The sequence below is a fragment of the Gallus gallus genome, chromosome 4, assembly GCF_016699485.2.
Source record: "Gallus gallus isolate bGalGal1 chromosome 4, bGalGal1.mat.broiler.GRCg7b, whole genome shotgun sequence".
Taxonomy (NCBI): domain Eukaryota; kingdom Metazoa; phylum Chordata; class Aves; order Galliformes; family Phasianidae; genus Gallus; species Gallus gallus.
In genome coordinates this window covers 59,496,562-59,522,837 of record NC_052535.1, presented here as the reverse complement: position 1 = coordinate 59,522,837, position 26,276 = coordinate 59,496,562, and the positions used below count along the sequence as shown (strand labels likewise).

Sequence of the window (26,276 nt, the reverse complement as noted above, 5' to 3'; positions counted from 1 at the left end):
TTTCTTTACATTTGTTCTAATTTTTATATCTGTAAGTGCTAAGAGTATGTATTTCTGTATGTGAAAATGACTTGCAACTGCCGTAGTGGCTATGAAGATACGGGCCTCCCTTGGAAGGGGGCTATCTGTTGTTTGGCTTGCTGCAGGGCAGCATGTGAGGGCACGTCTCTTTGTTTCCATTGCCAGCCTTGGCTCTTCTCTGGAGATGACGCGTCTGCATGTGCTGGACCTCTGCTTCTCAGCCTTGAGGACAAAGTACAGTCTTTATCCATTTCTGGAAAAGATGTTTAAAAAAAAAAAAAAAAAAAGCTCTATGTTACCAGGCCAGGCTTAGAATTTTGGTAGACACTTGAGAAAGGATGCCCCTTCAGCATCTCCAACAGCACTTTGAAGGAGAAGTTGATGCTTCAAAGAGTTTTTCTTTTGTCCTTGTTCTTATAAAAGATCGTGCTTCCCTACTCCTTCAATAAGGTTAGTAACAGCACTAAATGTACTGAAGCTGCTGTGAATGGCTTTGTTAAAATGATCAGGCATTCAGGGACTGACTTTTGTTGTCTCTCTATGTTTCAGAAGGGACACAAAGAGGTACTGGTGGGTTCTGTTGGGAGTTCCAGTAATGTTTGTTTCCCTTGGCTAGCTAGAGGGTTCAAAAGGGGGCTTTGGTAGCTGAAAAAATCTCAGAAAGTGTGATTTTTGCCTGCAAAGAGTCAGGGAGATACATTAGATGATGGCAAATTCCGAAGTTTGTTAACAGCAGGAGTTTCAGCCTGTGTAAAACTCCTAACGGGAGATTTTAGTGAAGGAAGTGATGAAATCGGTACCTCCAGCTGCTATGATTTTTCCAGCAACACGCAGATGCTGTTATACACATCCCTCATCTTCCCGCATTTATGAGGTGCACCAGTTAGATTTACATGAATATTATATCAAGATAAACAGATTGAGTGGCCTCGAGAGTGTTGGGTACCTAGCTTAGAGAACTTAAGTTCCATTTTTAAATTTCATTTCTCATATTGTCACTGAATTTAGGCCCTGCTGCAGTGACAGGAGGTAAGGCTGCTGAACATTCATAGTCTCTGTTCCGTAGCATCCTTGGCACATGGCATCTTAACATTTATGATTTCCAGTACTTACCGTGCTTCATGTTTTGACTTGCTTCTGATGCGCTAGTTGAAGGCCTGAATGAAAAAGGACAAAAGTCAAACAGTATGAACTGTGCTCTGCAATATAGAGGAGGCTTGCCTTGTTTGTTTGTTTGTTTGTTTTTGAAAGAGCTTTCAAGTGCTCGGGAAGCTCTGTCCTGTTCCTGTAATAACTACATTTGTATCAGAGCATGTGAGCTCTTCTGTAGTTAGGAGTGTTTCTGATTCAAGATCTGTGTGATACACTTCAGTCAGAAAGTTGCATTTTTCACAAAATTCGGAGGCAAAGAAAACAAAACTTTCTAGTTAGGTTTAGCTTATCCCTCACCCTAGCAGCCTCACCACAGATGTTACCTGTTATTTGTTTCTCCTTCTGGGCCTCTCTGAGAAGGAGGCCGAGGCTTTAGCAAACTCTGGATATTCATGCCCTCTCCTGCACCTTCCTGCATTGCATGTGGCTGGTTATTCGGCCTGCCTTTACCACTCAGTTCAGAGTAAATCAGTCTGGACATGAAGACTTTCTCTGAAATTGGAAAACAATGGAGATTTTATTTACATTATTGCTTGCCGATTTGGATGTTTAGAGGTGAATTTAGGAGTTCCCTCACCTGGGATTTTTGAGGGGCTTAAGGACATGAGAGATAATATTTGTTTTCTGCCTTCCCACAGCAGCCCAGAGTGCTACTGAGAGTGTGAGGTTTTCCTACCCTGCAGCAAACCTTGAGTCTGCTGAGATCTGAGTGAGTGATTTCTGTTCAGAATGGCCACATTTGGGGACACCTCAGTGAGTCCTTCCAACTCAGCAATCCCACACAGTTCAGGCCAGTGAGAATTTCTGGGGTTTATACAACTATGCTAGAGATTGTTCCTTTCAAAAATGAATGTGTATGCTTGTTACCTTTTAGACTTGCCTTTGAGAGCCATTCCTGGATCTCTGTAAGCGAATCTGTCTGGAAAACATTTCTCAGTTTTTCAAGCACCTGGAAGATGCATGAGATAGTTGCCATGAAGAAGGAGAAGCGGATTGGCAGCATAGGTCTGGTGTTTGTGTCAGTTTAGCCCTAGTAGTGTGAGCATACAGAGTTCTACAGCTACACAAACTGTCTTGCAGAGCAATAGCTGAATACAAAATTAAGCCAGTAGAATCCACGCTGGGGAAAATAAAGTCTGTCAAATAATGTCTCATGCTATCCTCAAGAGAAATAAAAATGTGTTGCATCATTGGAAGCCATGTACTGCAGCAGTCACGTCTTACCTTTATTTCCCAATGCAGGTAGCTTAGGTCAAAATCTGCATTCTGCTGGACTTGAGGACTGCGACTCGAGTTGAGGCATGCAGAGGAAGGCTGGGAGAGAGCCTGGAGGACTCCCTGGGTAGCTGCAGGTTGTGCAGAGGTTTGGGATCGTTTTTTCAAAAGCTTTTCCAAAATAGAGAATAATCTGTAAGGAAACGCCTTGACTCCATTTAAGCAGCAATTAAAGGCAACGTGAAATACATTCAACAGTGATCCCCAGAAAGGACATTCAGCAGTAAATACATGTAAAACTGTTATTTGGCTGAATATGGCCAGAAATAGGAAATGCATGGGTTAATGATTACAGGTTCTAACACATAGTTACCAGGAATAATGTCAGATATCTACAGCATAACGTTGGATTTTTCCCTTTACTGCTGAAGAAAATGTGTAGAACCCTAAACCAAGCTTTGCTTTGAATCATCTCTTTTGAGAATTTATGTCTTCTGGAAAGATCTGGATTTTTGGTATAAGAATGAAAGTGATGCTGGATAACAACTGAGGGAAATAGGATGAGGAAGGAGTTAAATCTGGACCGCTGTGCTTTGTTTGCTTTACCATCATGGATTTGCTGTGTGCTCCTCTTCTCTGTGTGCAGGCTTAGCCAGTACAGTAAGAGTCTGGGAATTGTGATGTGATTAGCAGAAGGTTTTGCTTATAAGTGCACAGGGGAAGGCAGAGGAAACGTAAAATGCACCCTAGCAGTTATTAGCAGCAGTAGTCTTCTGTGTGTGTCACCATGTGGCAGTATCTGACCATTGGGAAGTTATTTCGCAACCAAAACAGTAAACAATTTGAAGAACTGTGTTCTGCATGCATACTGGGAAAGTAAGAGAGCTTCTTTACTCTGCCCAGATTGGGAATCAAACAGCAACATTTAGACAGAAAAAAAATAAAAATAGGAAAGTTAGAAGAGAACGCAGTTCGTATTTTTAGCATCTATTCTGCAAAACATCCGAGTAGTGCCCTCTGTTGCTCAGCACCAGTATAGCAACATTTGCGTTGTCTTTTTTCCACCCTTGTGACAGTGTTTGTAATAGAATAAAAACTTAGCAACCAGCTATTGTACAGTCACTATAAAGGTGAGTAATTGGTTAACGTGCAGCTTGAGCCTAAAGAGCTATTGCAAGGAGGACCTTTTAATGGCGTTTATGAACACAGCTGCGGAGTTGGATCTAAACCCCAGTGTGTTACGTCTACAAAATGGTGTTAGCAAAAGCAAAACTGTTGGCAGTTAAAATGTAAAGAATCCTTGTGTTAAAAGGGCAGCATTTATCTTGTACTTGTTTGTAGAATAATGGGATCTTTTCTTTTTCTCCAGCAGTTTGAGACAAAGTGAGTTTTAATTCCTGTATTCATTGGATTTGACCATGTTTCTTGCTAGCAAAGCACAGCAATATTACAGAGCTGAAATTGATAGGGTGATGATTAACTCATAACTCTTCTTGATACCATATCCCTTCCAAGTTCTCCCCACATCCCTCTTTTTGGGTGTGTTTCTTCCTTAGCAGCCTGAGATGGTGAGTTTGGTTTACAGTATTCAGAAGTGAGAAGGAGAGTGCTGAAATTAAGAACTATGTTGGGTATTTTTCACTCACCTTTTCAGGTGAATTAGGGCTACTTTGAGTCCTCTCTGGAACACTTGCAAGTCCTTCTCCATGTTCTGGAAATCAATAGGCAGAGTGCTTTCTCAGGTTGGGAAATAAAGAACATAAGATACACCTTAGGTTGTATCTGAGGGGGCCTTTTTAATTACAAAAATGCACTAGTCATATTTTGAAAGTCTGTATTTCCTTCCTTTTTCATTTGCTTTTACTGTATCAGACAGTACATTCATATAGTTGTTTGTTGGGATGCTGAACAAAGCTGAAGAAAATCCTGGAAACCATATGTCATAGATGTATGCTTATGGTGTTATATAACTGCTACTGCAGAGTGTTGCTCACAGATGCAATAATTGCTGATAATTGTGAAATTGTTAGATATCTAGTGAGCGTAGAATTTTTAAAGCCTATAGAGATGCCTGTGTAGTCAGCAAAGAGAAAGCTGTTAAGATGGGAAGGGAAGAAACACTTGCCTTTTTAATGGATCACCCTAGGTTTCATTTACCTGGACCTGAGCTGTGATAACACGGTTTAGGTTCCTCTGCTGCTGCTGTGTAATGCAGCAGTTTGGTGCCCCTACTCACGTGCCGCATGCTGTGAAGACCCAGGCCCTCTTTGCATGAAAGCCTCAAGCCTTGGAAGGCAGTTGCTGGCAGGTGAGTTGCCTCTGGCATTCTCATATAGCACACGCTCTCGGTCAGCTTTTTGCTCAGGGATGGCTGTTCTGTCAGCATATGGGAGTTCTCCAAAACAGCTGTGTCTTACAGAACAGATCGGACTGTTGTTCAACCCTGTGCAAAAAAAACCCAAAGCAATACAAACAAAAGAGATGACTACAGTCTTTACTACCGTAAACAAGCATAATAACTTATCGGGTCATCTCCAAGGACAGTCAATTCCAGATAAATGGAAAACAAATGTATCAAAATTTAAGTTTGATATTATAGTGCTTATAGAATACGTCAAAGGGAATTTCAAAAGTCTGAGAAACCCAACAGGAAAAAAATATCACTCAGCTGCAACAAAACTTGAAAGACTGTGTGACTGCCATTGCTTTAGGCCCATGAGTGACCTCTCACCATCTGCTTCTAAACCAGAAGTGTGGTAAAAATGGATGGTACCGCACACAGGAAGAGGATACCTACTGCTGTTTGAGAATGACCCTATAGCCAGCATTACAAATGGGTGAGCTCTATCCACTGCTTCACGTGTCAAGTGAAATGGCACTTTCATTCTTCTCAAGTGTTTTTCTAAAGCTTTGCTTTTTGCTTTTGATCATTCAATGAGCCTTATTCTGCATCCATGAGTTCTTGAGTCATGTTGAGATGAAAAGCCCAGATGGGTAGCACACACTGAAATAAAGGCTCTAAACAGTTAACACAGAGACTTTTGATCCTTTTCCCTGACTATTTAACCAAAGAAATGAGTTTGATAGCACAGCAAACAGAAGGTGTTTAAACAGTAGATAAGCATGGCATATTTCAACAGGTGGCAGAGAGCCATAAGCATTCTGCTCCAGAGGACAGTGTTATCAAACTGTGCCTAACAGATATGATGTTCCAAACAAAATCTTGGAGAGTGGTCAGATAGAGTGAAGCAGTGATGATCAGGAAATAAGTATAATTCTCGTGTCTAACTTAAAAAGCTTCTTGTCTTCAGGGAGAGGAGCAGCAGTCACTGAAGAGCTAGAATCCTCCTTTCTTAGCTGGAGTTTTAAAAACAGCCATTAGTTTTATCGTTAGTCAAACTGAATTTGACATGGAGAAGAAGCAGTTCTATTAAGGAGTTGATGAGTGTTTTTCAGAACCTTAATTCTCTTCGGTATCTGACATCAGACCAATCTGAAGCAGAAAGAAATTACAGCTAAATGTTATTCTGCTGAGGTTAAAAGATACCCACCAGATTATTCTGGCTAAGCAATAGAAGACTTTCATCTTTGCTGCCTTGTCTTTTGTCAGGTTATAGAAAAAGAGATAAAAGCATGTACTGTATTTTTTATATATTTTATACATATATAAATTTAAAAAGATAAATATATATTTAATATATTTTATATTCTGAATTTATGTAGATTATATATATGCACACAGAGGAGCACAAAATGTGCATTTTAAGCTGTGGTCAGTGTCAAAGAAGTCTTGTTTTCTTTCCTTCAAAGGCATTCATTCTGAATTGAAAGAAATTCAGCCTTTTCAGAAATAATTTGGTCTACATCACCCTTTATACCTTATTGCAGAAGTTTTATTATGAACTCATCAACTACCAATATAAATCCTCTAACAATATTTGCTTATCCTTATAGTTCTTGAGGAACTCAGCAGAGATTGTTGTGTTCCCTTTATGACCCTCATATACCTTCTGCAATGTAAATCTGGCCATGCATCAACCATTTTCTTTCAGCCACTGACAAAAAGATGTCTTTGTACAAACACAGGAGCTCAACTTCAGAAACAGAAGCCCATCCGTACAAGTGCTATTTATTTTGCTGCTGTGCACGGTACGCTGATTTTTGACTGTATTCCTTTCAGGAGTAGGAACAGCAATCAGCTACATCTAGCGTGCAGTAAAATAGCACAGCATTTTTAGAGCACAAGGTTAGTATGAAATACTGTGTTGCACAATATGTTGTTCCTGGAAAAGTATCAGAATGATACAGGTGAGAGTGAAGTAGATTTAAAAAAACAAGTGGGAACACATCTCTGTAAGCAGAGTGTTTGGCATTTGAGGTACACTTGTGAGCACAGAAGGAAAGAGATTGGTCTAGCTTAAATGAAACCTCAGACTTGTCTTGGTGAAATAGTTTTAGTGGTAGAGTGTAAAGAACTTAGTGCTCCTAACTTTTACGCTATCAGCCTGAGATTATTCATTGCTGAGAACAGGTAAAGACCCAAGTGGAATGAAGTGGGGGCAGTAACTTTGTGTGTGCATAGAGGAACATTTTAAGGGAACATGTTAAGGTTGAGAGCAACAAATTTGTAGTGCAGAGGATTTGAAGAGAATTTTTTCAATGTTTACTGCTGAGTAAGCTGTCCTTCACTCCTCTCTGTGTAATGAATGCTATGCTATCATGCAGGTGACACTGCTGCCATGGTAGGGACGCTGCTTACCCATATGGTCCCCGAGGGGTCTTAGTATTTTGGCCGTGACTAATCAGTTCCAAAAGTGAGATTTCTTACTGAGCTGTGAATGCCGATTAAATGCTTATTTTATATACCTGAAATGGGAGCATTGGGTGCTTTTTGGAGCAAAGCTGTGTTATGCTCACATTTCTGAGCTTGCTAGGGCAGTCTTCTCGGGTTGCTGTGTGATCTCTGAACCAACCCTTACCTTGTATGTGGCAGAGCATCCGTGGGTGGGGGACGTTCCTAGTGGAGTATGTTACCCATGAGCTGCTGGAGCGAGAACAATGCCGACAGGTATTCATTGTGTAAGCTTTCTTATTCTCTTGCAGAGTGTCTTATTGCAGTGTCTTATTGCAGAGCAGGTTGGCTCTTATGCTCTCCAAATGAGGCTAAATGCTGGAAGCGAAGAACAGGAGTTGACACAGAAAAGTAGAGGAAGCTTCAATTACTGTTTTTCTTGTAAACATTTCACTGTTATTTTACCTCTTCCATGTGCATTTTGGAGAAGCTGTAAGCACAGGAGGGTGAAAGCAAGCTGCCTACTGCCTAAATAGTTACCTCGGACAACTAACACTGCCTGCTTCTGTTGCCTGGCTGTTTGTGCTCAGGAGTTCAGCTGCCCGTTGCCACGCCTACTGAGGCCTCTTTTTTGTAGTAACAAAGTATATTGAAGCAGGAGTAGATTGCTTTCTGACTTGGGAGGTGAAGGGACGAGTAATGACAGCAAAGGAAATGCTGAGGCTTTGATGTCTAAAGGTGGTGTATGCAGAGAAGAAGTCTTATTTCTCTAAATACTTGGTGTCTGCGTCTAGATTCTGGGTTTAGAAGTTGAATAATAGACTAATAGCTGTTTTTACTGTTCCCTTTATTATTTTTCCCTTCCATATGGTACAAATGACCGGTGTTCAGCGTTCTTTGCTCCTGACACCTTGGTTAGAATATCCACTACTTTAACATCTTAAGAACATCCTAAGAATGGTGCTGTATTTAAGGTACCTTGTAATGACTCAGAATCAAGATAATGAAAAGTGGAAAATTAACCTTTAAGGGCTGCTCAGCCATGCAGGCTGAGAGCAAAATAAGCATTCATCAGTTGTCTGTTAGGATAAGGAAGCCGTGTGTGGTTGCTGTTCATATTTTAAGGAATACGTGGAGAAAAGAGGATTGGAAAAGGATGAGGACATCTTTTCAAGCAACTCTTAATGTTTTACATGGTTACCTTTTTTACTCCATAACTGTGTCTGACTTAGGGAAAAAAAAAAAAAAGAGCAAATGGAGGGATTTCACAATGTGTGCAGAAGGCCATGAGATGTGAGGCTGCTCCATATGAAAACAAAAAGTGTAAATCCCAGAGCTGAAGCTCTTGTGTTAAGGTCATGTATGCCCTGACAGACAGTCAAGGAAAGGTCAGTGTTTGTCCCTCACGACGATTACATTTCAGGGCACTGCTGGTAGGGGGGAACTGACATTTCACAGGGATTTTTTTTTTGTAGCTAATGCCAAGATCTTTTTTTTCTTTTCTTTTTTGCACATACCTGGGGGCACATGGACTACTTGAGGAAATAACGTGACTTATGAACAAAAGCCGAAAGCAACAAAGCAGAAGACAGAAAGGAGTGAGCAATTAACGCCTATATACTCAGTTATATATGGTTTGCAGTACCACTGAGTTGTCATTTCAATCACATACAGCAATACTGGTACACTGCAGGTTCCCTGGTGTTATTCCTGCAGATCACTGCCTTGCACAAACTATTCCTGATCAAAAATACCAAGCAGTCTGCCAGATAACCTGAATTCATGGTGGCCATAACAAATGTACTTAGTGCTTCTCATGCTCTTTGATACCAGTCAGAGTGCATACATTAATTTTCTCTTATCATTTTGGCACTTAACTATTCATAAGTTGATTGATTGAGGTCAATTTTTACCTTAGTACCATGTTTTCTACTACTGGAGCTCTGCTGGCTTGTTCTGAATTTTTATGGAATGAAATCAGAAGTCCGTGTTTTATTTAGGAGAAGACAATGAATGTGAACGCTAACTTCAAAGCAGAACTTTCCTTACAGCTGCTATTTCAGCTGTGAAGTAAGGTTTGAAGCAGTCATTCTTGCCAGTTAACACTGTCTTCTATAACGATGGGTAAGTATTTGATGGGTTTGTTATTCTCTATTATTGTAAAAGTATTCAAGTGGAAAATTTAGTTTTAGTATATAGAAATGATAGATTGCAGAAAATATATAGCATAATGGGTTAATCATCATACAGAGTTCAAAGTTCCAATTGAATTCCCTGCAATAGAATGTAATGATTTATGTACTTTTCCAAAGCATTTTATCTCTGAATTGTGTAGCATATTGAACTTCATTTTTTTTTGTTTTTACCACTGCATTTAGTAATATTTAACTGGCCAACACAGAAAGATGAAAGAAAATTGACTTTGATTTTCTCCTACAACAAAGGAAATTGTCTTGTTTTCAAGGATGTGAATTACAAGCAACATGCAGCACCAGTGAACACTGGTTAGCTAAAGCTCATCTGATGTGCTCACTACAAATGTTAGGTACTGCCTTTCAGAGCTGTGATCTTGCTGTGATTTCAGTAAAGAACACGCCTTCCATTTGGTCTAATTTCTATCTTAAATGATTGTTGAGCAAAACATTTTATCAGGATTGTTGACCATCAGGCATCTGTCTATCCAAAAGCTGCTTTAAAGGCTGCAAAAAAGTGCCTCTGTGGCACTGAACTCTTATGTCTATACTAGCACTGCAGTCTAGCCTTGCTTTCATCTACTCTAAACATAAATACCAAAATATACCAGCAGAGAAGTTGATAAGATTTTTTTTTTCTAGGTACATCTTTAGTACATCTAGGTACATTCATAATACAAATGAAAAATACCTGTATCTCCTGACATGGATAGTAAAATATACAGAACTTACGGTATGGGTTGTAGTGGGTTGACTGAATCATTGGAATAATGAAAACTGCTGATTTGTATTACGTCCGATTGCATTTGTTTTCCCAGCAAGCATTTATAATTTTGATTTAAAGAAAAATAAATTGGGAGACAGCTTTCCCAAAGTCCTCTTGTATTTATTTTAAATTATGTGTTATTTACCATAACGTGTACTGTCCATAAGCTTAAGATTAAATGCTTCCTAAAAATAGCCTATAAATTAAGTTATAGGAGTGGAAGATACTTTCTCTTCCTAGGTCTTCTGATTTTCTGCATATACTGCTTTTGTTTTTATGTTGGCTACCTATAAAGGATGAAGTATGTCTAACTAAAGTTTAAAAGGTCGCCAATTGTTTCAAAACCTCCAAGTGTTACATAAAGTTCTTGCTGGTACAATATGTTTTGTGGATTTTAGGGGTGTTACTTTGTCACAACACTGTGTTAATATTTAAATTAGTAAAATTAAGTGCTACTAGCTAGCACTGTTGTTATCATACTGCATATAAAATCATAGCCAAAGTGTGGATTATTGCTGCTATGTTCAAAAATACTCCTTTGGGAAGGTGTATGCAGTAGTTATTTAGAGCAGTTTTACATTTGACTCCTTTAATGGGCGTGTGAGAGACAATGTAACTTCACCTGTTGGTTGTTTTATGGCCAGTTCTCAACTTTTCCTGGAGAGCATGGAAGAAGTTGCAGTGTTGTAACGCACAGAAAGATCAAACTACCTGAGAAGCAGAGCTGCAGAGGCCTCCTTGCCAGGATTCCAGGTTGGCAGTTCCTTCCGTCGAGCTACACCAGGTTAACTTCCTCAGTGGGCAGCAACCTTCCTTGGGTAGGGGTTTGCAGCCGAGGAGGCTGCAGCCTGGCTTGTTGCACTGAGCAGCCCACAAGCAGGCAGGGGAGTGGTGAGGGTTGGAGACCATGGAATCCTTCCTGTTCTTTGTGACACATCTGAGCTGCACATGCTACCATGGAAGCAATGCAGCCTCATATCTGTCTCTCATTAGCAGAGAGAAATATTTGTGTGCTGCCAGTTCCTCCTGTATGATTTTACCACTCTTCTTTAACATGAGAGGAATTTTAGTTTCTGTAGAGAATTAACATTTCCATGTGGACACTGAAGAAATGGTGACCCAGAGAACTGTAAAATCACCGGACCTTGGCTTTGGCTGTTCAAGAAAATTCATGCTTTCCAATGAGATTTGAGAGATTCTTCAGGAGTTTTGGGAATTTCTCTGGAGTACAAGAGCAATGCTACATAGTTGCTCTGTTCACTTGCAGCATACAAAATGGTTGTCACCGACTTGAGCTCATGGGATTGATTGGATGAGTGTGTGTGAAAATGTGTCTTCTGGCACTGATCAGTAAGGCTCTTCAATGTGGTGTGGGATTGGCATTTGCATCTAGTAACAGAAAGGAAATTTAAGATGGGGATAGACGCATCATGAAGCGTCCACTGCTTATTACCCTGGTTGTCTCAGTGACAAAAATCAGGTAACAGCTACACTGAGTTTACAATTCTTGTACAGTTTTCTGGTCTTAGAAATTCTCCAAGCTTATATGCAATGCCACATAGACACTAAATCACAGAATATTCTCTGAGTCTGTCTCAGCTTCGGAGGCAGAAAAAGGAGGCACACTCTCTCTCCCTTTTTGTGACTTGCTGAGATTGGAAATACAAGGCGCTTTCCCCAGGTAATGGGAGAAAAGCAAAAGGTGAAAGAAAACTGGTTTGTCTGCTAGTTTGTTTACATTTGGAAGGGAAAAGGAGAGTTCCTGGCATAACTTTTGTGTTAATCATTTTGATAAATATTTGGGTAATGTACAGGCTAAGCAGCTGGGATGCTGCTACTGAATCTCTCCAAGAAAAGAAGGCAACTGATAGTACAACCTAGCTAAGAAGCAGTCCATGCAGGTGCTAGTTTTTGATCCTGAAGCCCCAAACAGTCTTTTATGATTTGCTTTGTTGTAAGCCCCATGTAGAAAAGAGGCTGGCCCTAAATTCTTTTGTCTACAAAACTGCCTGAAAACTGGACAGGATAGAGTCGAGGGCCCAGTTGCATGTTTTGTGCCGAGTATCAAAACACAGAGCGTTGAGCCTGAGGGCCTGTGAGAGCAAGCCAAAAAGAGGAGGCACTGCAGCGTCCCCACATGCCAGGGTTTTGAGCCTATGCTCTGCTTCCAGCATCTTGAGCAATCTGACAGAACAACACAGATAAAGCAGCTTCTGCTGCATGCTTATGCAAGTTAACCCATGTTTCACTGGCTCCATTTGTGGTCCTTTTTCTTACTACCTTCTTCCTAAAGACCTTTTCCGCCTACACCTGCAGACCGGAGCCACTCAGTCTGGCAAAGGGAGGTAGACCATGGCTTCCATTCCCTGAAAAAACCTTTCCAAGGAGTCAATGTGCCAAAAGATGAAGATGAGGAGAGTTTTAAGGGGAAGGAAAGGAAACAAAGGGATCAGTGGATAAACTGACAAGGAAAAATAGATGGGAACTTTGGAAGAAGGGAAGAAAGAAAAAATATAACTGTCAGGGAATAGACTGGACTAGAACTTCTTCAAATTCTTTACTATGAGAGTGGTGAGGTGCTGGAATGGGCTGCCCAGAGAGGCTGTGGATGCCCCGTCCCTGGAGGTGTTCAAGGCCAGGTTGGATGGGGCCCTGGACAGCCTGGTCTAGTATTAAATGTGGTCCTGCCTGTGGTGGGGGGGGGGGTGGTGCTTCATAATCCTTGAGGTCCCTTCCAACCCGGGCCATTCTGTGATTTGTTTGGGTTTTTTTTTTTAGGTTTTTCTAGGAAGTATGAGTCACTAGGTCTTGCCTCCTTAGGTATTGTGAAAGAAGTTTGCTCATGACAGGAATGAATACCATGGTGTTATGGGTGTATTTCCACACAGAGCACATAGAACATACTCTACCTTGAAGGCCTTAGGGGAGAATTCAGAAGCTTCTTTGTACACGTGATATTTGTGTTGACATTCTGTGTTATGCTACCAATTTTTTTAACAGCACCACACGTCACAAATTCTAAACTTGACAGAACAAGGCCATATCTAAGATGAGTGGTATCACTTCCATTTTCCTACAGGTTCTCAGCTGTCTACTTTGAGCATTTTAGCTGTCAGTCCACTCTTAGAGATGTATGGTTGTGTGGGATGTATAGCAACTTGGAGAGCAGATTCTCCTCTTGCTGGGTGAGAAATGAGTCCTTTTAGTTTTTTGAGGTTGTCCATCTGTATGCGTGGTCTTTTCCAGCCAATGTGTCAAAGTTGCAGCATGAGATGGCTGGCTGGCTGGTGGGGAAAGGGGCTCAGACCGAGGTGGTTACAAGCCCACATTCAGCAGCTTAATGAGAGAGCACACGCTAACCTGGCCCATTCGGTATAACAGGAAATTCAGACATGAGGACTAGCTGCATAATCTTGATGTCATGGTAGTGAGTTGTTGTCAGTGTATTACTGTAAGCAGTGCACAGGAGAAAGAGTTTGTTACTTCCATTCATGTAATGGCCCATTTGGTGTCTATCTGTGAGCTTCACCAATGGGGGGCTTATCTGTGAGTCCTCTGCCTATCTAAGATGTGCCATGAACATCATACAGTTCAGAAGACATCTCAGCATATCGTGTAGTATCTGCTATACTACAGACAGTAATAGCAGATCAGTAGAGTTATCATAAATCAATATATTTATGCAATTAGGTTGCCTATGATCTTTACTGAAAGCAGGTGAAATTTCTGCATTGCCTGTAGTTCTGTATTTTCAAGATCAATCAAGATGAATCATGATGACTGCTATATCATACTGTAAAGGTCCTGGAGGTAGGAAGAGGAGATAGTTTCAGAAGAGGAGAGTAGACTGTATGGATCGATTCCCTGATGTCTGTTGTGCCCCAGAGGTGAGTCAAATCACTGCCTCTGGACTCTGTTAGCGTCTTTCCATAGGAAGCCTTAAGTCACCCCTTTCTTTTTGCTTCATGGATCTTTTAAATACTTTAGCAGGGACTCATGATCTCTGGTCCTCTAGCCTGGGCCAAACATGGCTTACATCCCAAGCAGAGGTTCACTTCTGAGGCTGCTGAAACTTCCTACTGCCTCTGAAGATTCACCTGAGGTTACAGGAGTCTGGAACTTAATCTGGTCCACTCAGTCTGCAAAGGAGCACAATGACTTTCAGCATACCCTACCACACCTGCACCTTCACTTGTGATCTCTGCTCACAATTTGGGCAACACAACCCCTCACACCAGGGCACTGTGCCCAGCGAGGGTGAGTGTGTGGGTGTGTGAGGAGTGGTGGGGCCTGGGCTTGCTGGTATTGTTGGATCCAACAGGTCAGGCAATCACTTGTAAAACCCGCAGGCTGTTGCACATGCTAAGAAACACATGTCCTCTCTCTTCTTTTGTTTTCCAGTCAGCATGACTAAGCATGTAGTCTTTGGTCATGGATCACTGAAAGACATTCCAACATGTCAATGAGTAGCCAGATTGTAAAACTTAAGGAATCAGAGGAGCAGATAGAGCCACAGATTGACAGCGTATGTTTCTTAAGCAGCTTGCAAATAATGTGTTTTGATACATCAGCTGAGCTCTTAAGAGTGTTAACAGTATAATTCAGCAAAGACTCTGTGTTCCCATGACCCTGCCGTTTTGAGTTGAGGAGCCATTCGCCCCTTCTCCTTGTTCCCACAGTGCCTCTGAGAGCAATAGGTTTGGAAGGCAGCCTCCCAGAGAGGAAGGAAGAGGGGAGAGCTTCCAGCCAAGGCTTGTGCCTTCTTCCCATGATGTTGAGGCCAGCCATCGATGGGCTGTAGCAAAGGACTTATGAAAACAGCAAGCTGTAAAGATCTCAGCAGATGGGTGGCTCATTTTCTTGCTGGTGCTTTAGATGTGTAAGGGGTGGGACTCTGAGCTCAGCAGCTTGGCTAAATGTTGGAGCTATGTGCTTGCAGAAGCACTTTGTAAGAGCAGCTGCCAGGGCACTGGACAGGACTGTGTATCAGCAGCTTGACTCGGCACAAGAAACCTGTGGGAGCAAGATTCAAAACAGACGTGCTGGCCAACATGAGCACAGTGGGCAAAGTAAGCGGAATTTTTTTAGGAAAAGTTTCTTTGCTGTAGCTGAGTAATGCATTTTAAATGCAGCTTCTTTGCAGGGACACCATAAATACTGACGGGGTAGTATAAATGAGAGTTTGGGAGAAAGCTGGTGCAGTAGGGCTGCCTTTCCTTGCAGACCACTGTACTCTCCTAGGAAATGACTGCTAGGCTCTTCAAGGCAACAATTTCAATTCATTTATTTAAATACTGAGGCGACATAAGCTAATAACACTAGAGTAAGAATAAAGCTAATTTCAAGCTCCGATTGACTGTGTTAATATATAACATAGCATGTATTCGGACAAATAAAAAATTATCAGCTGCACCACTCTCCCTTCTGAGATCTCAGGCTGGTTCCGACTATTTTTAGCTTTTTTACATTTCATGTAAGTTTATTAACAGTTTGTCTCTTCTTTAGAAAACATTGTGTTAAATTTTAGGGTGTAACTGTGTATGTGTTAAAACTATCAAGCAGAAGTAAATTCACCAAGTTCAGTTCTCTGTTCAGCCTTTGCCTGAGAGTGATAAGGCATTGTGGTGGAGTTACCATGCTTTGTTTTCAGTGTATTTATCTCTGAGTCAGTATGCAAGTTACCTTGCAGCTTGCATGACCATGCAGCATGATCTTCCTCCTCTGTAAAAGGGTGTGTTTCTACAGCTTGCTTTTCCTCGCTGCCACAACTTGTAAGGTTGGTAGAAAACATGAGTAGAGAAGAAAAATGCTGTGACTCCAGTTAGTACTTGCCATAATAGATCAAGTGTGCTGTTGGCTCATCTGGGGGATCCTGTTACAGATGATAAAAGCTCAAAGAGTCAACCATCAGAACACAGTCTAGTTAAGCAATGTCTAACTGTATGAGAGATTCATTTGCTCTGAGCGATCCACAGTTTTTGGCTGTCTTTGCTCTTATGAACATTGCACATGCTTTGTGTTTGCAAATTGTGAAATCATTAGTGAGCGATGTGCAATAATGTCCTTTGTCTCTTTTCAGGGAAGTTTCCTCAAGCGTTGCCCTTTAAAACGTGATCTTGCTTCACTTGTGATTTTTTTTTTTTATTTTACTGGAAGTATTAGATTCAGTGCAGACCTCTCAGGTCTCTTTTTCAAAGCTCTTGCTCTTTCCCACTTTACATCTGGCTACTGAAAGTGCACTATTTTACATTGCAGGTCTGTTATTTCCTAGTACTTGCTTTCTTCATTACTGGTTGATGTTTTGGTGCTAGACGTGCCTATTTTTACTTAGCAACTTTTTCATACCAAAGCTTCCTTTTGTTCTTTCCCAGAAGCGTGCAGCACAGCGGTGTCACACTGCATGGCAGGGTCCCAAGTCACACAGGATACTGCTGGTGACGTAGACTCAATTCTCTCCCATTTTGCTCTTAAGATAATAGCACCTGAGCACTTGCTGTTAGTACATGTTACTTAATGGAGTGACTGTTCCCCTTAAGGAGATGTGGAAAGTCTTATTCCATGGCCTGTAGCTGAGTAAAGTTCTGTGATGAGAAGACCCCACCAAAAAAGATCAGGAGCAAATAATGGGCAGAGATATGAACAAAGTCAGATGTGATCGTGGTGGCAAAAAAAAAAAAACCTGACTTACGGACACTGACTTTGGTGTTGGTTTTTGATTATTTTTTTTTCCTAGTTTTCCCCAGATATGAGCAGGAATTCTGCACGTACAAATGTTAAGAATCTGTCTTAGTGTGGTGACCTTCTCATTGCAAGGGTCACTCCCTTTTCCTTTGCTCTTTTTGCAGGTTATTAAATGCAAGGCAGCAGTACTGTGGGAAGCGAATAAACCATTTTCTCTTGAGGAAGTGGAAGTTGCCCCACCAAAAGCACATGAAGTTCGTATTAAGGTATTGAAAAAAAAATTTAAAGGAAGTGTTACGAGTTGCATTTAATGTTGCTTAGCCAATTATTTCTGTAGATTCATAGGATGTGGTCTTGGAAAATATTCAGTAGGTAAATAGTTCCTACTCAGTGAGCTCTCATGCAACATGCTGCAAGTCCTACATCTACTCATGTGTCTTTTTTTCAGTCAGGTTTTTTTTTGTTTGTTTTGAACTGCTTTCTGCCTTGCTTTGGATATGTGCTTCCTTTTTATGTGGGTGTTGAGTATCTGTTACACTTCAGATGCAATTGCTTTAGAGCAGTTTCAAGTGTTGTATGGGTGAGGAGAACCCTTACATGGGGTCAACAACTGCACTTGTCAGAATAAAAGTTGTTACGGAATATCTAACTCTTTCAAAAGAAATATGACCATTTTGAATGCAAGAAAAGATAAAATGTGCTTTAGAATATTATGTATGGCTAAAATTTTATGTATATTTTTTACATATGTATAAAAATATAATAAATCATATATAGCATCATTACAAGTAATGTTGTACTACCGCATAATAAATAACTTATATTATATGATTTAAATTATGAGAATAAATATATTATTTGTATAGAAATGCTATTTAATTCTTTTCTATTTATACAGTACCAAGATGAACATTTTATATCTATGTGTAAATATAAAAAGATTAAGAAGAATCGATTCTATTCTGCTCTTCACCTGTTGTTCTGCCCAGCAATCAGTGGGACTCCCAGTACAGGGGTGCACAGCAAACAATCACAGAGGAGTCTTCCTTTGTAAATTAGAGACATGCAAACAGTGAAGATTAGGAGTTGAGCACAATTAAGTGTTCTTACCCTTAGTTTTACTGTGTGCATATGTAACTTCAGAGAGAAGCAAGGGACTGTTCCAAATGTATGATACTACTTACATATATGACATGACATAGTGAAATGCTGAAATGTTCTCGCCTTTCTTCTAAATCAGATTGTAGCCACGGGGATCTGTCGCTCTGATGACCACGTGGTGACTGGTGCACTGGCTATGCCTTTTCCAATAATCCTTGGGCACGAGGCAGCTGGTGTCATAGAAAGTGTTGGGGAGAAAGTAACTTCGTTAAAGCCAGGTACGAAACAGCACTGAACACAAAATCTGTGCTGAGTTTTCAGGCTCCTGTTTAAGTTGAAGCCTATTACGTGTGAACACTTGTATTGCAGAGGACCACCTATGTAATTCACTTTTAACACCTCTGTACTTCAAGTGTCTTTGTTTTTACCGGTCACAAGTATGAGGTCTGTCCAAAGCAGGTCGGTATATATATAATAAGTTGTATTAGAGATCTCTGCTTTAACAAAAACGTATATTTCAAATTTCAATTATAGCCCTAGCTGCTTTTTCTCATAAGTTTTGGTTCCAGAATTTGATGCATCGCTCTGTTATGTAATGCCAGGTACTGTGTGCTTCCAGGTGAGCTGGAACAGCAGCATGGGCTCATGCATACACACACCACCCCCACCTACCTCTGAGTTCTGAGGGGGGGGAAAAGAAAACCAACAACAAATTCTAAGACCTGCAAAGTTGTTTTAGCAGAATGATTACTAAGCCTGTTTGTTGTGCATTTGCCTGCATTTTGTGTTGTAGGTCACGTTCCACTTTTTAGTGGAAATCAGAAACTGGCTTTTAACACATGGAGTATTGACCACATTTCAGAACTGCCAAATCACAAATCGATCTGCAGCAGATTATCAATTTAGGGATTTATCATACTTCGTTGCTGTAGGAAATGATAAAAGATTGCACTGAGAGCACAGGTTCCTTTGTTAATTGGTATCACTGTACAAAAGAATTAGAGATGTCTTACCTTGTGTGCGTCGCTGCTTCTCTGATAAGTACTTTAAATAAGAAAGAGACTCAAGAAGGCTAGCAAATTAATGCTTAACTTATTTCCCATTTCTACAAACAGTTTACAGTTCTGTTATCCTAACACGCCAACCTCTGTCCTAGAAGATGTCAGTTTTTATCCCAGTTTCCTCACCTGCATATTAGGAAGTAGCAGATGCAAAAAGCTGCTGAATGAATACTTTGTGAATGGCAGTAGCTTTGAAGATTTAAGGCATAGCTCAGTCTCACTTCTGTGAAAGACTCCAGGGATTTTGTATGTTGAAAGCCGTTGTCAGAAGTGCATTAATGATGTTTTCTATGTCAGAGACAGGCAGTGGAAGGAAATAAGTCCAGCACTGCACTCCTACCGCACATTTTTTTTAGGAATTAAAAGTATTTGTTTTATGTTTTTACCTGAATGCTTCTTGTGTGCCTGTTTGTTTAATCATTACTGTTTTCTTTCTAGGAGACGCAGTTATTCCACTCTTTGTTCCACAGTGTGGAGAGTGCAGATCTTGCTTAAGCACCAAGGGTAATTTGTGCATTAAAAATGAGTGAGTTTCCTAGGTTACTTGTAACCCTTATTTGATTTTAACTTACACAAAACTGACCACATGTGACAGATCTCATTTGCCATTATGTCTGGTTATCTTTCAAACAGTCTTTCTTCTTCACCTACTGGACTAATGGCTGATGGTACCACTAGGTTTACCTGTAAGGGGAAAGCAATTCATCATTTTGTTGGTACAAGTACTTTCACTGAATACACGGTAGTACACGAAACTGCTGCAGCCAAAATAGATTCTGCTGCTCCTCTGGAAAAAGTTTGTCTGATTGGCTGTGGATTCTCAACTGGTTATGGGGCTGTTCTGCAGACTGCCAAGGTAAGCACCGTAGGTGTTTCTGCTCTGTTCAGGATTGTGTGGTCTGTGAGCAGGGTGCCAGCATGGCAGCCAGCAGGTGTATGTTGTTTTTGCTGTGTTCAGGGTGGAAAGAAGATATTAGTTCTTTGCCTTCCTCAGTTCCTCTAAGGTATTTAGAAGTCTTTATTAGAAAATCCAATAAAAAACCTTTTGCAATCTGTTAAGTTTTCATTCAGACCTCTAGCTTTATCACTCCTCAAAAAAAGTTATGACAGAGCCAATATATTTTATTGTACCTTTAGGCTTCCTATATTCTGAGACTCTACACAGTAAATTCAAAGAACTTGTAGCAGTACATGAATGTGACTTTTTACAGCTGTCACTATTTCCAGTGGAGTGACACTACGGATCTTAATGCCACTGAAATATAGAGCAGCATAAAAATAATCTGTCTATAAACTTGAAGCTGAATGTGGTAATGAAGATCTAGTCTTAGAAATGTATTCTAGGGATATTTTATCTTAGTCACATATAGGATTATAACAGTGTAGCTGGTTACTGCATTAGTTCATATGCATAAGCAAATTTCTTCTCAACAGGTGATCTCTAAGTTACAAGTAGTTTAGGTGAAAACATAGTAAGAAAATGCAGTGTACTTTACATGGACTGTAACAGGATGCCATGTTAATGTAGGTAGAAGCAGGCTCCACCTGTGCCGTCTTTGGCCTTGGAGGAGTCGGCCTCTCTGTTGTCATGGGCTGCAAGGCAGCTGGAGCGTCCCGCATCATTGCCGTCGATATCAACAAGGACAAGTTTGCCAAGGCCAAGGAGCTAGGAGCCACCGAGTGCATCAACCCTAAAGATTTCAAGAAGCCTATTCATGAAGTGCTGACTGAAATGACTGGCCAGGGTGTGGACTACTCCTTCGAGGTCATCGGCCGTATTGAAACCATGGTATGCAAACAAAAGATGTGGTCAAAAGAGGCATTAACTCATTAGCTATCTCTTCTCTAACCCACTAAACACTGATAGTGAGGGGCTGAGAGCCAGTGGATAAGTGTTAAGCTAACGTGAAACCTGTGAAGCCTGGCTATGAGCCACTGAGATAAAGGGACAGAAACATACTCAAAAACATAAGAAAAGGAACTTAAATGTAGTCCCTCTAAATTTTAATAGAAAAGTAATCTAAGCAGGGTGACTCAATTTTCCATAAGTCACTAAACTCACTGTTGTCTATCCAACAGTCTCTTATCATTAATAAGACAAAATTAGAGAATAGAACAAACTAAAACATAAGAGCAGATACAACAGTGTTAGCTACAGAAGCACACTGATTGATTTGGAAATGCAAGCTGATACCTGAGAGAAGGAATCTAGTTTTTGTGCCCCAAAGGCAAGACTTGCATGACACTGGCATGTTACCTCTCTGTTTTAAACGCAGACTGCGGCCTTGGCCTCTTGCCACAACAACTACGGAGTCAGCGTGATTGTGGGAGTGCCTCCTGCAGCACAAAAAATTAGTTTTGACCCCATGCTTATCTTCAGTGGTCGCACCTGGAAAGGGTCCGTCTTTGGAGGTGAGGACTTGGAAAGATATGATTTGGCTGGCTTGTGAAACTCATCTATTAACTTGAATCAAAGGGAGTAGATTATTGATAGCTGGACATACTATTGATAACTAATTTGCTAACAAAGTAGCACTAAGAGAATTCATGAACGTAACTATTATCAAATGGTTACTGGAGAGTGGAGGAGAGAGAAAAACAGAGAGGAAGAGGGGAATGAGAGGCACAAAAATGTCAACATTCAAAGAAAAAAGAAAAAAAAAAGGAGGAGAGAGTGAAGGAAAAACAAACAAACAAAAAAAAGGCAGAGAGTAGAGGGGGCCAGAAGGATGGGAAACAGATGGACTGGTGTGTGCAGAAGGAGGGGTAGATAAAATGGATAAGAAAAAAGGAGTGAGAAGGAGAAACGTGTGGGTAAAAGACAAAGGGAGGAAAGGAGCATAAAGGGAGGAAAAAGATGGGAAGAATAAAAAAAGGAAGGAGAAAAGGAGAAAAAATGAAAAGTGGGAAAACAACACGGGGAAAAAAAGAAAACGAAAGGAAAGAGCAAAAGTGGGAGGTATTAAGAAAGGGCAAGAAAGAGAGAAGGAGAATAAAAGAGCAGAAAAGACAAATGAAGAGAGAAAAAAGAAGGGGAGCAGGGAGCAAAGACAGAGTCGGGAACTGTAAAGGACATTCAGTTCGGACCAACCTGCCTGCCATGTTAAGCCCCAGCAAGCTGCCATCTCTTGCAGTTGCTCTCTTTTGAACTTTTCCAGAGGATTCCCCCACTCAGCAAACCCTAACTCACTGAACACAAAACTAAAAGAACTAAAAGACAGAGGAAGTTTATTTCCAGCAGCAGGTTTTCCCTTTTGCAACCCGCTCCTCTGATACATTCAATAGACACCTGACTAAAAGAGCAAAAGACAAATTAGGTTATTCTGGGAGAAGAACCTGTTATTAAAGATAGAAGCAGTGCTAGATAAAGCCAAGAAAAAACAGACAACCTCTCCTGCTGCCCCGTTTTGTTTCTATTAAGTTTCTAGTCAGCAACAGAAATGGCAGCACTGTAGTTTTTTTGTGTGTGATTTAGGGAATGAAGCACCAATAAACAGAATGAAACAGTATTAAGAGGAGGTAGGAAGTTTTGATTCCTTCAAGATTCAAATGTCAGAAACTTAGACTTGTACCAATACAGTACGTACTTGCTTGGTATGTCATACACACTCCACTCCACTGTAGACTAGCTGCACTTAGTACAGCACTTCCTCTTGGCACTCTAAGATAAAGTTATACTGCAGTATTTCAACATGCTATTCTGCTGTAGCAATTTTATCTAAGAATTTAAGCCCCTATAAGTTTTATCTATTTTAACTAGCATTTAGTGGTTCATTATCCATTGTCTGTGGTTTTCTTTCAGGCTGGAAGAGTAAAGACGCCGTGCCCAAACTGGTTGCTGATTACATGAAGAAAAAGTTTGTTTTGGATCCATTAATAACCCACACACTTCCTTTCACTAAAATCAATGAGGGATTTGATCTGCTAAGGACAGGGAAGAGGTAAATACTGCTTAATTGTAAAAGTTGTTTATGAACAACTTTAAGAACTGCACAGTGAGACAGAGCATGACTGACTTTGTGACAGAGAACAGTGAAAGCAATCCACAGTGCCCATTACTCTTGGCCAGAATAGCATGTGTCCAGGAGCTGCTGCTGTAGTAACAAAAGGTAGCAAAGTTTTAGATTTTGAAATGTATCGGGTGCCTTATTTGTTTCCACAGGAATTTTTAGATTCTACTTCCTGTCTAGTTTGAGCAAAGAGTCTGTGTGGCAGAGGGGAAAAGGTCACACAGAACAGCAAGTCAGCACCCATTGGAAAAGAGCACGCAAAGAAACTGAAAACATCAACTGACAGAGAGCATGGGAAGTTAGGTCTATCACATCTCAGGAAGCAATTTAGGATGAGGAACAGGAATATAGAAATAACCTATGTTTACTGGAAGAGCAACTTAGCATTCATACTGTGAGTTAGGGAACGGAGTCCCAGTGCAATTAGTCCTAAAATCATGGGGTAGTCACTCTGGTGTTTTTCAAAAGGAAAACTAGTTTGTGTATATACACAACTAGTACTTGCTGACTTACAGTTTGGCTGTCATGCATTCTTCAAATATTTTGAGAGTTCAGCTCAGATGGTGTTTTTATAGGATACTGAAATCAGGAATATTGTTTGCCGGAGATGTTTGATGAGATTCACCATGGCAAAAATTGAAAATTCTCATTGGCATAAGTAGGAAATACATCTATATATTTTAATATGCATTCAGGCTACCCTTCTTGAAGGTTCTAGCTGTTACTTACAGTCTGGATAACTGCATTCATACTTTCTTTTCATTGCCAGTTGCTAGCATTTTTAGGTATTACTCATTCTTGTAACAAAAAGCATGTAGCAGAAGATTTTTGCCCCTCATGTTTTCTTTCAGATTTGTTCTCAGGTTCCAACTATGCGGCAGTTAACTCCATTTTTTTACTGTCTTTATCTTATATCTGTTGTAATTCTTAATTGCACTGGTTTTAGTTTTTAGTGTAATGAACAGGGGAAGTACCATCACTTTGCTAAAGTACTGACAGTCAACCTGAAGACAGAGACATTCACCCAGTCGTTTATGAAGTGAAACACTTCAGTGGTTACTGGGTAAAATACTTCAGTGTTCACAGTATATCATATAGAGTATGCAAGAACCACATTACAGTGTACCTATGTTTATTTAGCCAAAGTCATTAGAAAGTTGAGATTAGCCTTTAAACCCTTGTAAGAAAGTGAACTACCACCTTTCCTGACTCCCTCTGCTACCTTTGGTTTTGCAGAGCCAGGAACCCTGGACTTGACAGATGAAGGCTTCGCAGTCTTGCATAAGTTCTCTTCTCTGCATATGCAGCAGTACATCTACTTCACTGTTGTACTACAGCTAGGGCTGGGGAGGGGTGGACTACCCTGGTTGACAGCGATAGACTGATTTTCAGAGAAAAAGGCAAAGTTTTGCTGAAGTTGGTACAGGGCCCTTTTTACAGTCACTAATTTGTCATTTTATGTTGCAGTATTCGCAGCGTCCTCGTATTGTAATTTTCTTGATGGCTTAGCAGCAGTACAAACTTCATTCTGCTCCAGTACAACTGACACGAATCAGATATTTCTGAAAGCATCACCACCGCCTGCGCTTAAAAGGATCAAACTCAGCATCCAGACTTCAAGCAAAGCACTTAGAATGGAAATAATAATCTTTCCTCCCATCTTTTGATCTTTATTACTGCTTTCAAGTTACTGCATCATAATGTCTATTTCTCTTAATATCCAATAATGATATTACAGTCTGTGCTGCTGGAACAGGTGTTAGGAAAGGTTTGGTTTGATTTCTGACCTTTAACTGTGAATACCAAGTAATTGGGAAGAAATAGGTGACAGGTGACAATCTGCAAAAGATCAAACTAAGAATCTTATGGCTTTTTCTGCATTTGTAATCAAGAAACAGGAACAGAAGCTATTCAACCCCCTCACTATGAAACCTGTTTCTGCATCTGATCACACAGAAGAAACAAAATTTCTTACTACCTCGCCTGAACTTCCCCCACTGCACCTCTGCACCATTCCAGTGCATCCCATGATGCTACCAAATCAAATATCCTATGAATGCTACCAAAACAAATACAGAATCTTGCTGCTTTCGGCAACCGAGAAGTGTGGACAGAGGCACTTCTGTCTTGGAAAACATGGTCAATAACGACTTATCTTTTTAAAGAGATGACAGCCCCTTCCAGTAGTCCTAAGAACACAAAGGTAGACTTACAGTGCTTGCCCAATAGCTGGGTAAAGGAGACTGAAATAAGGGGACAGAGAAAACAATGACTTACACGTGTCAGCTGAACAAGTCCTTGAGCAGCCAAGCAGGGTTAATGATTTGAAGACAGGTTTACTGAGAGATTAGACCTATCAGAAAGAGCTGCTCAAACATATATGCTTCTAATAAAGTCAGCTTGCACAGCAATTAAGACCCAAACATGAAGGATTTCTTTCTGTGGTGTTATCTGTGCAGTCAGGTACAAAGACTTTTTGTGGACCATAAAAGCAGTCTAAAGTACATTCAACGTCCCTTTCTGCTGTCCACAGGTTTGGGAATGCCAAGGGCTCAGGCACCCAACAGCAGCATGGTAGAACTCATTCATCACCATGCAGATTTTGGGATGAACCAGTGGGTAAGGTAGTGTGTGAGAAACAACAGCATGAACTGGATCACTGACATGTTCATTCAAAAGAGAGAGGAAGGGTTTCAATTCTACGTAACTGTAGTAATTCAGTAGAAACAAGAGTGGCATAATGTCTCTGTTCTCAGTAGCTTCTAAGAAAACATTTTCTGTGGAGGCAAAGCTTTTCTGTATCAGCCAAGATAAATCTTAATCATGAGCTCAACAGAAGTCAAAAAGAAGATTGATTAAACCTAGCTAGTGGGAATAGAAATTAATGAATTGGCCGGGAGCACACTGATGTTTGGCTGAACTGGTAGGGCAGGGGATTGGGCTGCCCGGTTGTATTTCCACAGAGCAGAAGCCACTGTCACAGCACAGGGCTGCCATGCCTCTGGAGACAGCTCCACCAGCTGTCAAGCCCATTAGCACTGCCATTCTGCACTGGGGAATCTAGAGATCATGCTTGGGTTGAAGAAGACTTTAAAGATCATCTAGCTTCAACCCCCTGCAGTGGTCAAGGTTGCCACCTACCAGATCAAGGCCCCATCCACACTGGCCCTGAATACCTTCAATAATGGGGCATCCACAGCTTCTCTGGGCAGCCTGTTCCAGTGCCTCTAAGTAAGGAATTTATATCTAACATCCAACTTAAATCTCCCACCTTGTAGTTTCAAG

The 26,276-nt window shown here is 40.7% G+C and overlaps 2 protein-coding genes across 7 annotated transcripts in view; one reads left to right on the top strand and one right to left on the bottom strand.

Annotated features, from left to right (window-relative positions):
- The window catches only part of C4orf17 (C4orf17 homolog), a 37,032-nt gene continuing 10,756 nt past the window's right edge, over nucleotides 1–26,276 (bottom strand). The window contains exons 2-11 of one of the 4 annotated variants that reach the window (XM_046940845.1): nucleotides 18,004–18,150; nucleotides 15,821–16,010; nucleotides 7,368–7,558; nucleotides 4,625–4,831; nucleotides 4,035–4,099; nucleotides 2,398–2,559; nucleotides 2,041–2,122; nucleotides 1,497–1,665; nucleotides 1,135–1,178; nucleotides 1–274 (exon numbers count right to left, since the gene is read on the bottom strand). In XM_046940845.1, coding sequence (XP_046796801.1) covers nucleotides 90–274; nucleotides 1,135–1,178; nucleotides 1,497–1,665; nucleotides 2,041–2,122; nucleotides 2,398–2,559; nucleotides 4,035–4,099; nucleotides 4,625–4,831; nucleotides 7,368–7,464 — 1,011 coding nt within the window. In that variant the 5' untranslated portion in view covers nucleotides 7,465–7,558; nucleotides 15,821–16,010; nucleotides 18,004–18,150 and the 3' untranslated portion in view covers nucleotides 1–89. Of the gene's footprint in view, nucleotides 275–1,134; nucleotides 1,179–1,496; nucleotides 1,666–2,040; nucleotides 2,123–2,397; nucleotides 2,560–4,034; nucleotides 4,100–4,624; nucleotides 4,832–7,367; nucleotides 7,559–7,645; nucleotides 10,603–10,849; nucleotides 11,025–15,820; nucleotides 16,011–18,003; nucleotides 18,151–26,276 lie in introns of those variants that run through there. The other 3 variants (XM_015285637.4, XM_046940844.1, XM_040699879.2) reach the window with 3 other exon arrangements.
- Nucleotides 9,092–25,414, top strand: ADH1C (alcohol dehydrogenase 1C (class I), gamma polypeptide). 3 transcript variants are annotated; one of them, XM_046940355.1, is made up of 10 exons: nucleotides 9,092–9,304; nucleotides 10,783–10,891; nucleotides 16,984–17,085; nucleotides 18,060–18,198; nucleotides 19,420–19,507; nucleotides 19,615–19,837; nucleotides 20,510–20,770; nucleotides 21,258–21,393; nucleotides 22,784–22,922; nucleotides 24,459–25,414. In XM_046940355.1, the coding sequence occupies exons 4-10, from the start codon at nucleotides 18,117–18,119 to the stop codon at nucleotides 24,481–24,483; spliced, it is 954 nt and encodes a 317-aa protein (XP_046796311.1). In that variant the 5' UTR covers nucleotides 9,092–9,304; nucleotides 10,783–10,891; nucleotides 16,984–17,085; nucleotides 18,060–18,116; the 3' UTR covers nucleotides 24,484–25,414. The 3 variants fall into 3 exon arrangements, with proteins under 3 accessions (XP_046796311.1, NP_001292112.1, XP_025005544.2); NM_001305183.2 differs by lacking the exons at nucleotides 9,092–9,304; nucleotides 10,783–10,891 and adding an exon at nucleotides 15,079–15,207; XM_025149776.3 differs by lacking the exons at nucleotides 9,092–9,304; nucleotides 10,783–10,891 and adding an exon at nucleotides 15,082–15,914.

Excerpts from the sequence above, each read along its gene's own strand:
- ADH1C (XM_025149776.3), top strand. The coding sequence starts at position 15,846 with ATGATCTTCCTCCTCTGTAAAAGGGTGTGTTTCTACAGCTTGCTTTTC. Across the intron at positions 20,771-21,257 it reads TCGGCCGTATTGAAACCATG|ACTGCGGCCTTGGCCTCTTG; the intron begins GTATGCAAACAA and ends TTTTAAACGCAG. Across the intron at positions 22,923-24,458 it reads CTGCTAAGGACAGGGAAGAG|TATTCGCAGCGTCCTCGTAT; the intron begins GTAAATACTGCT and ends TTTATGTTGCAG.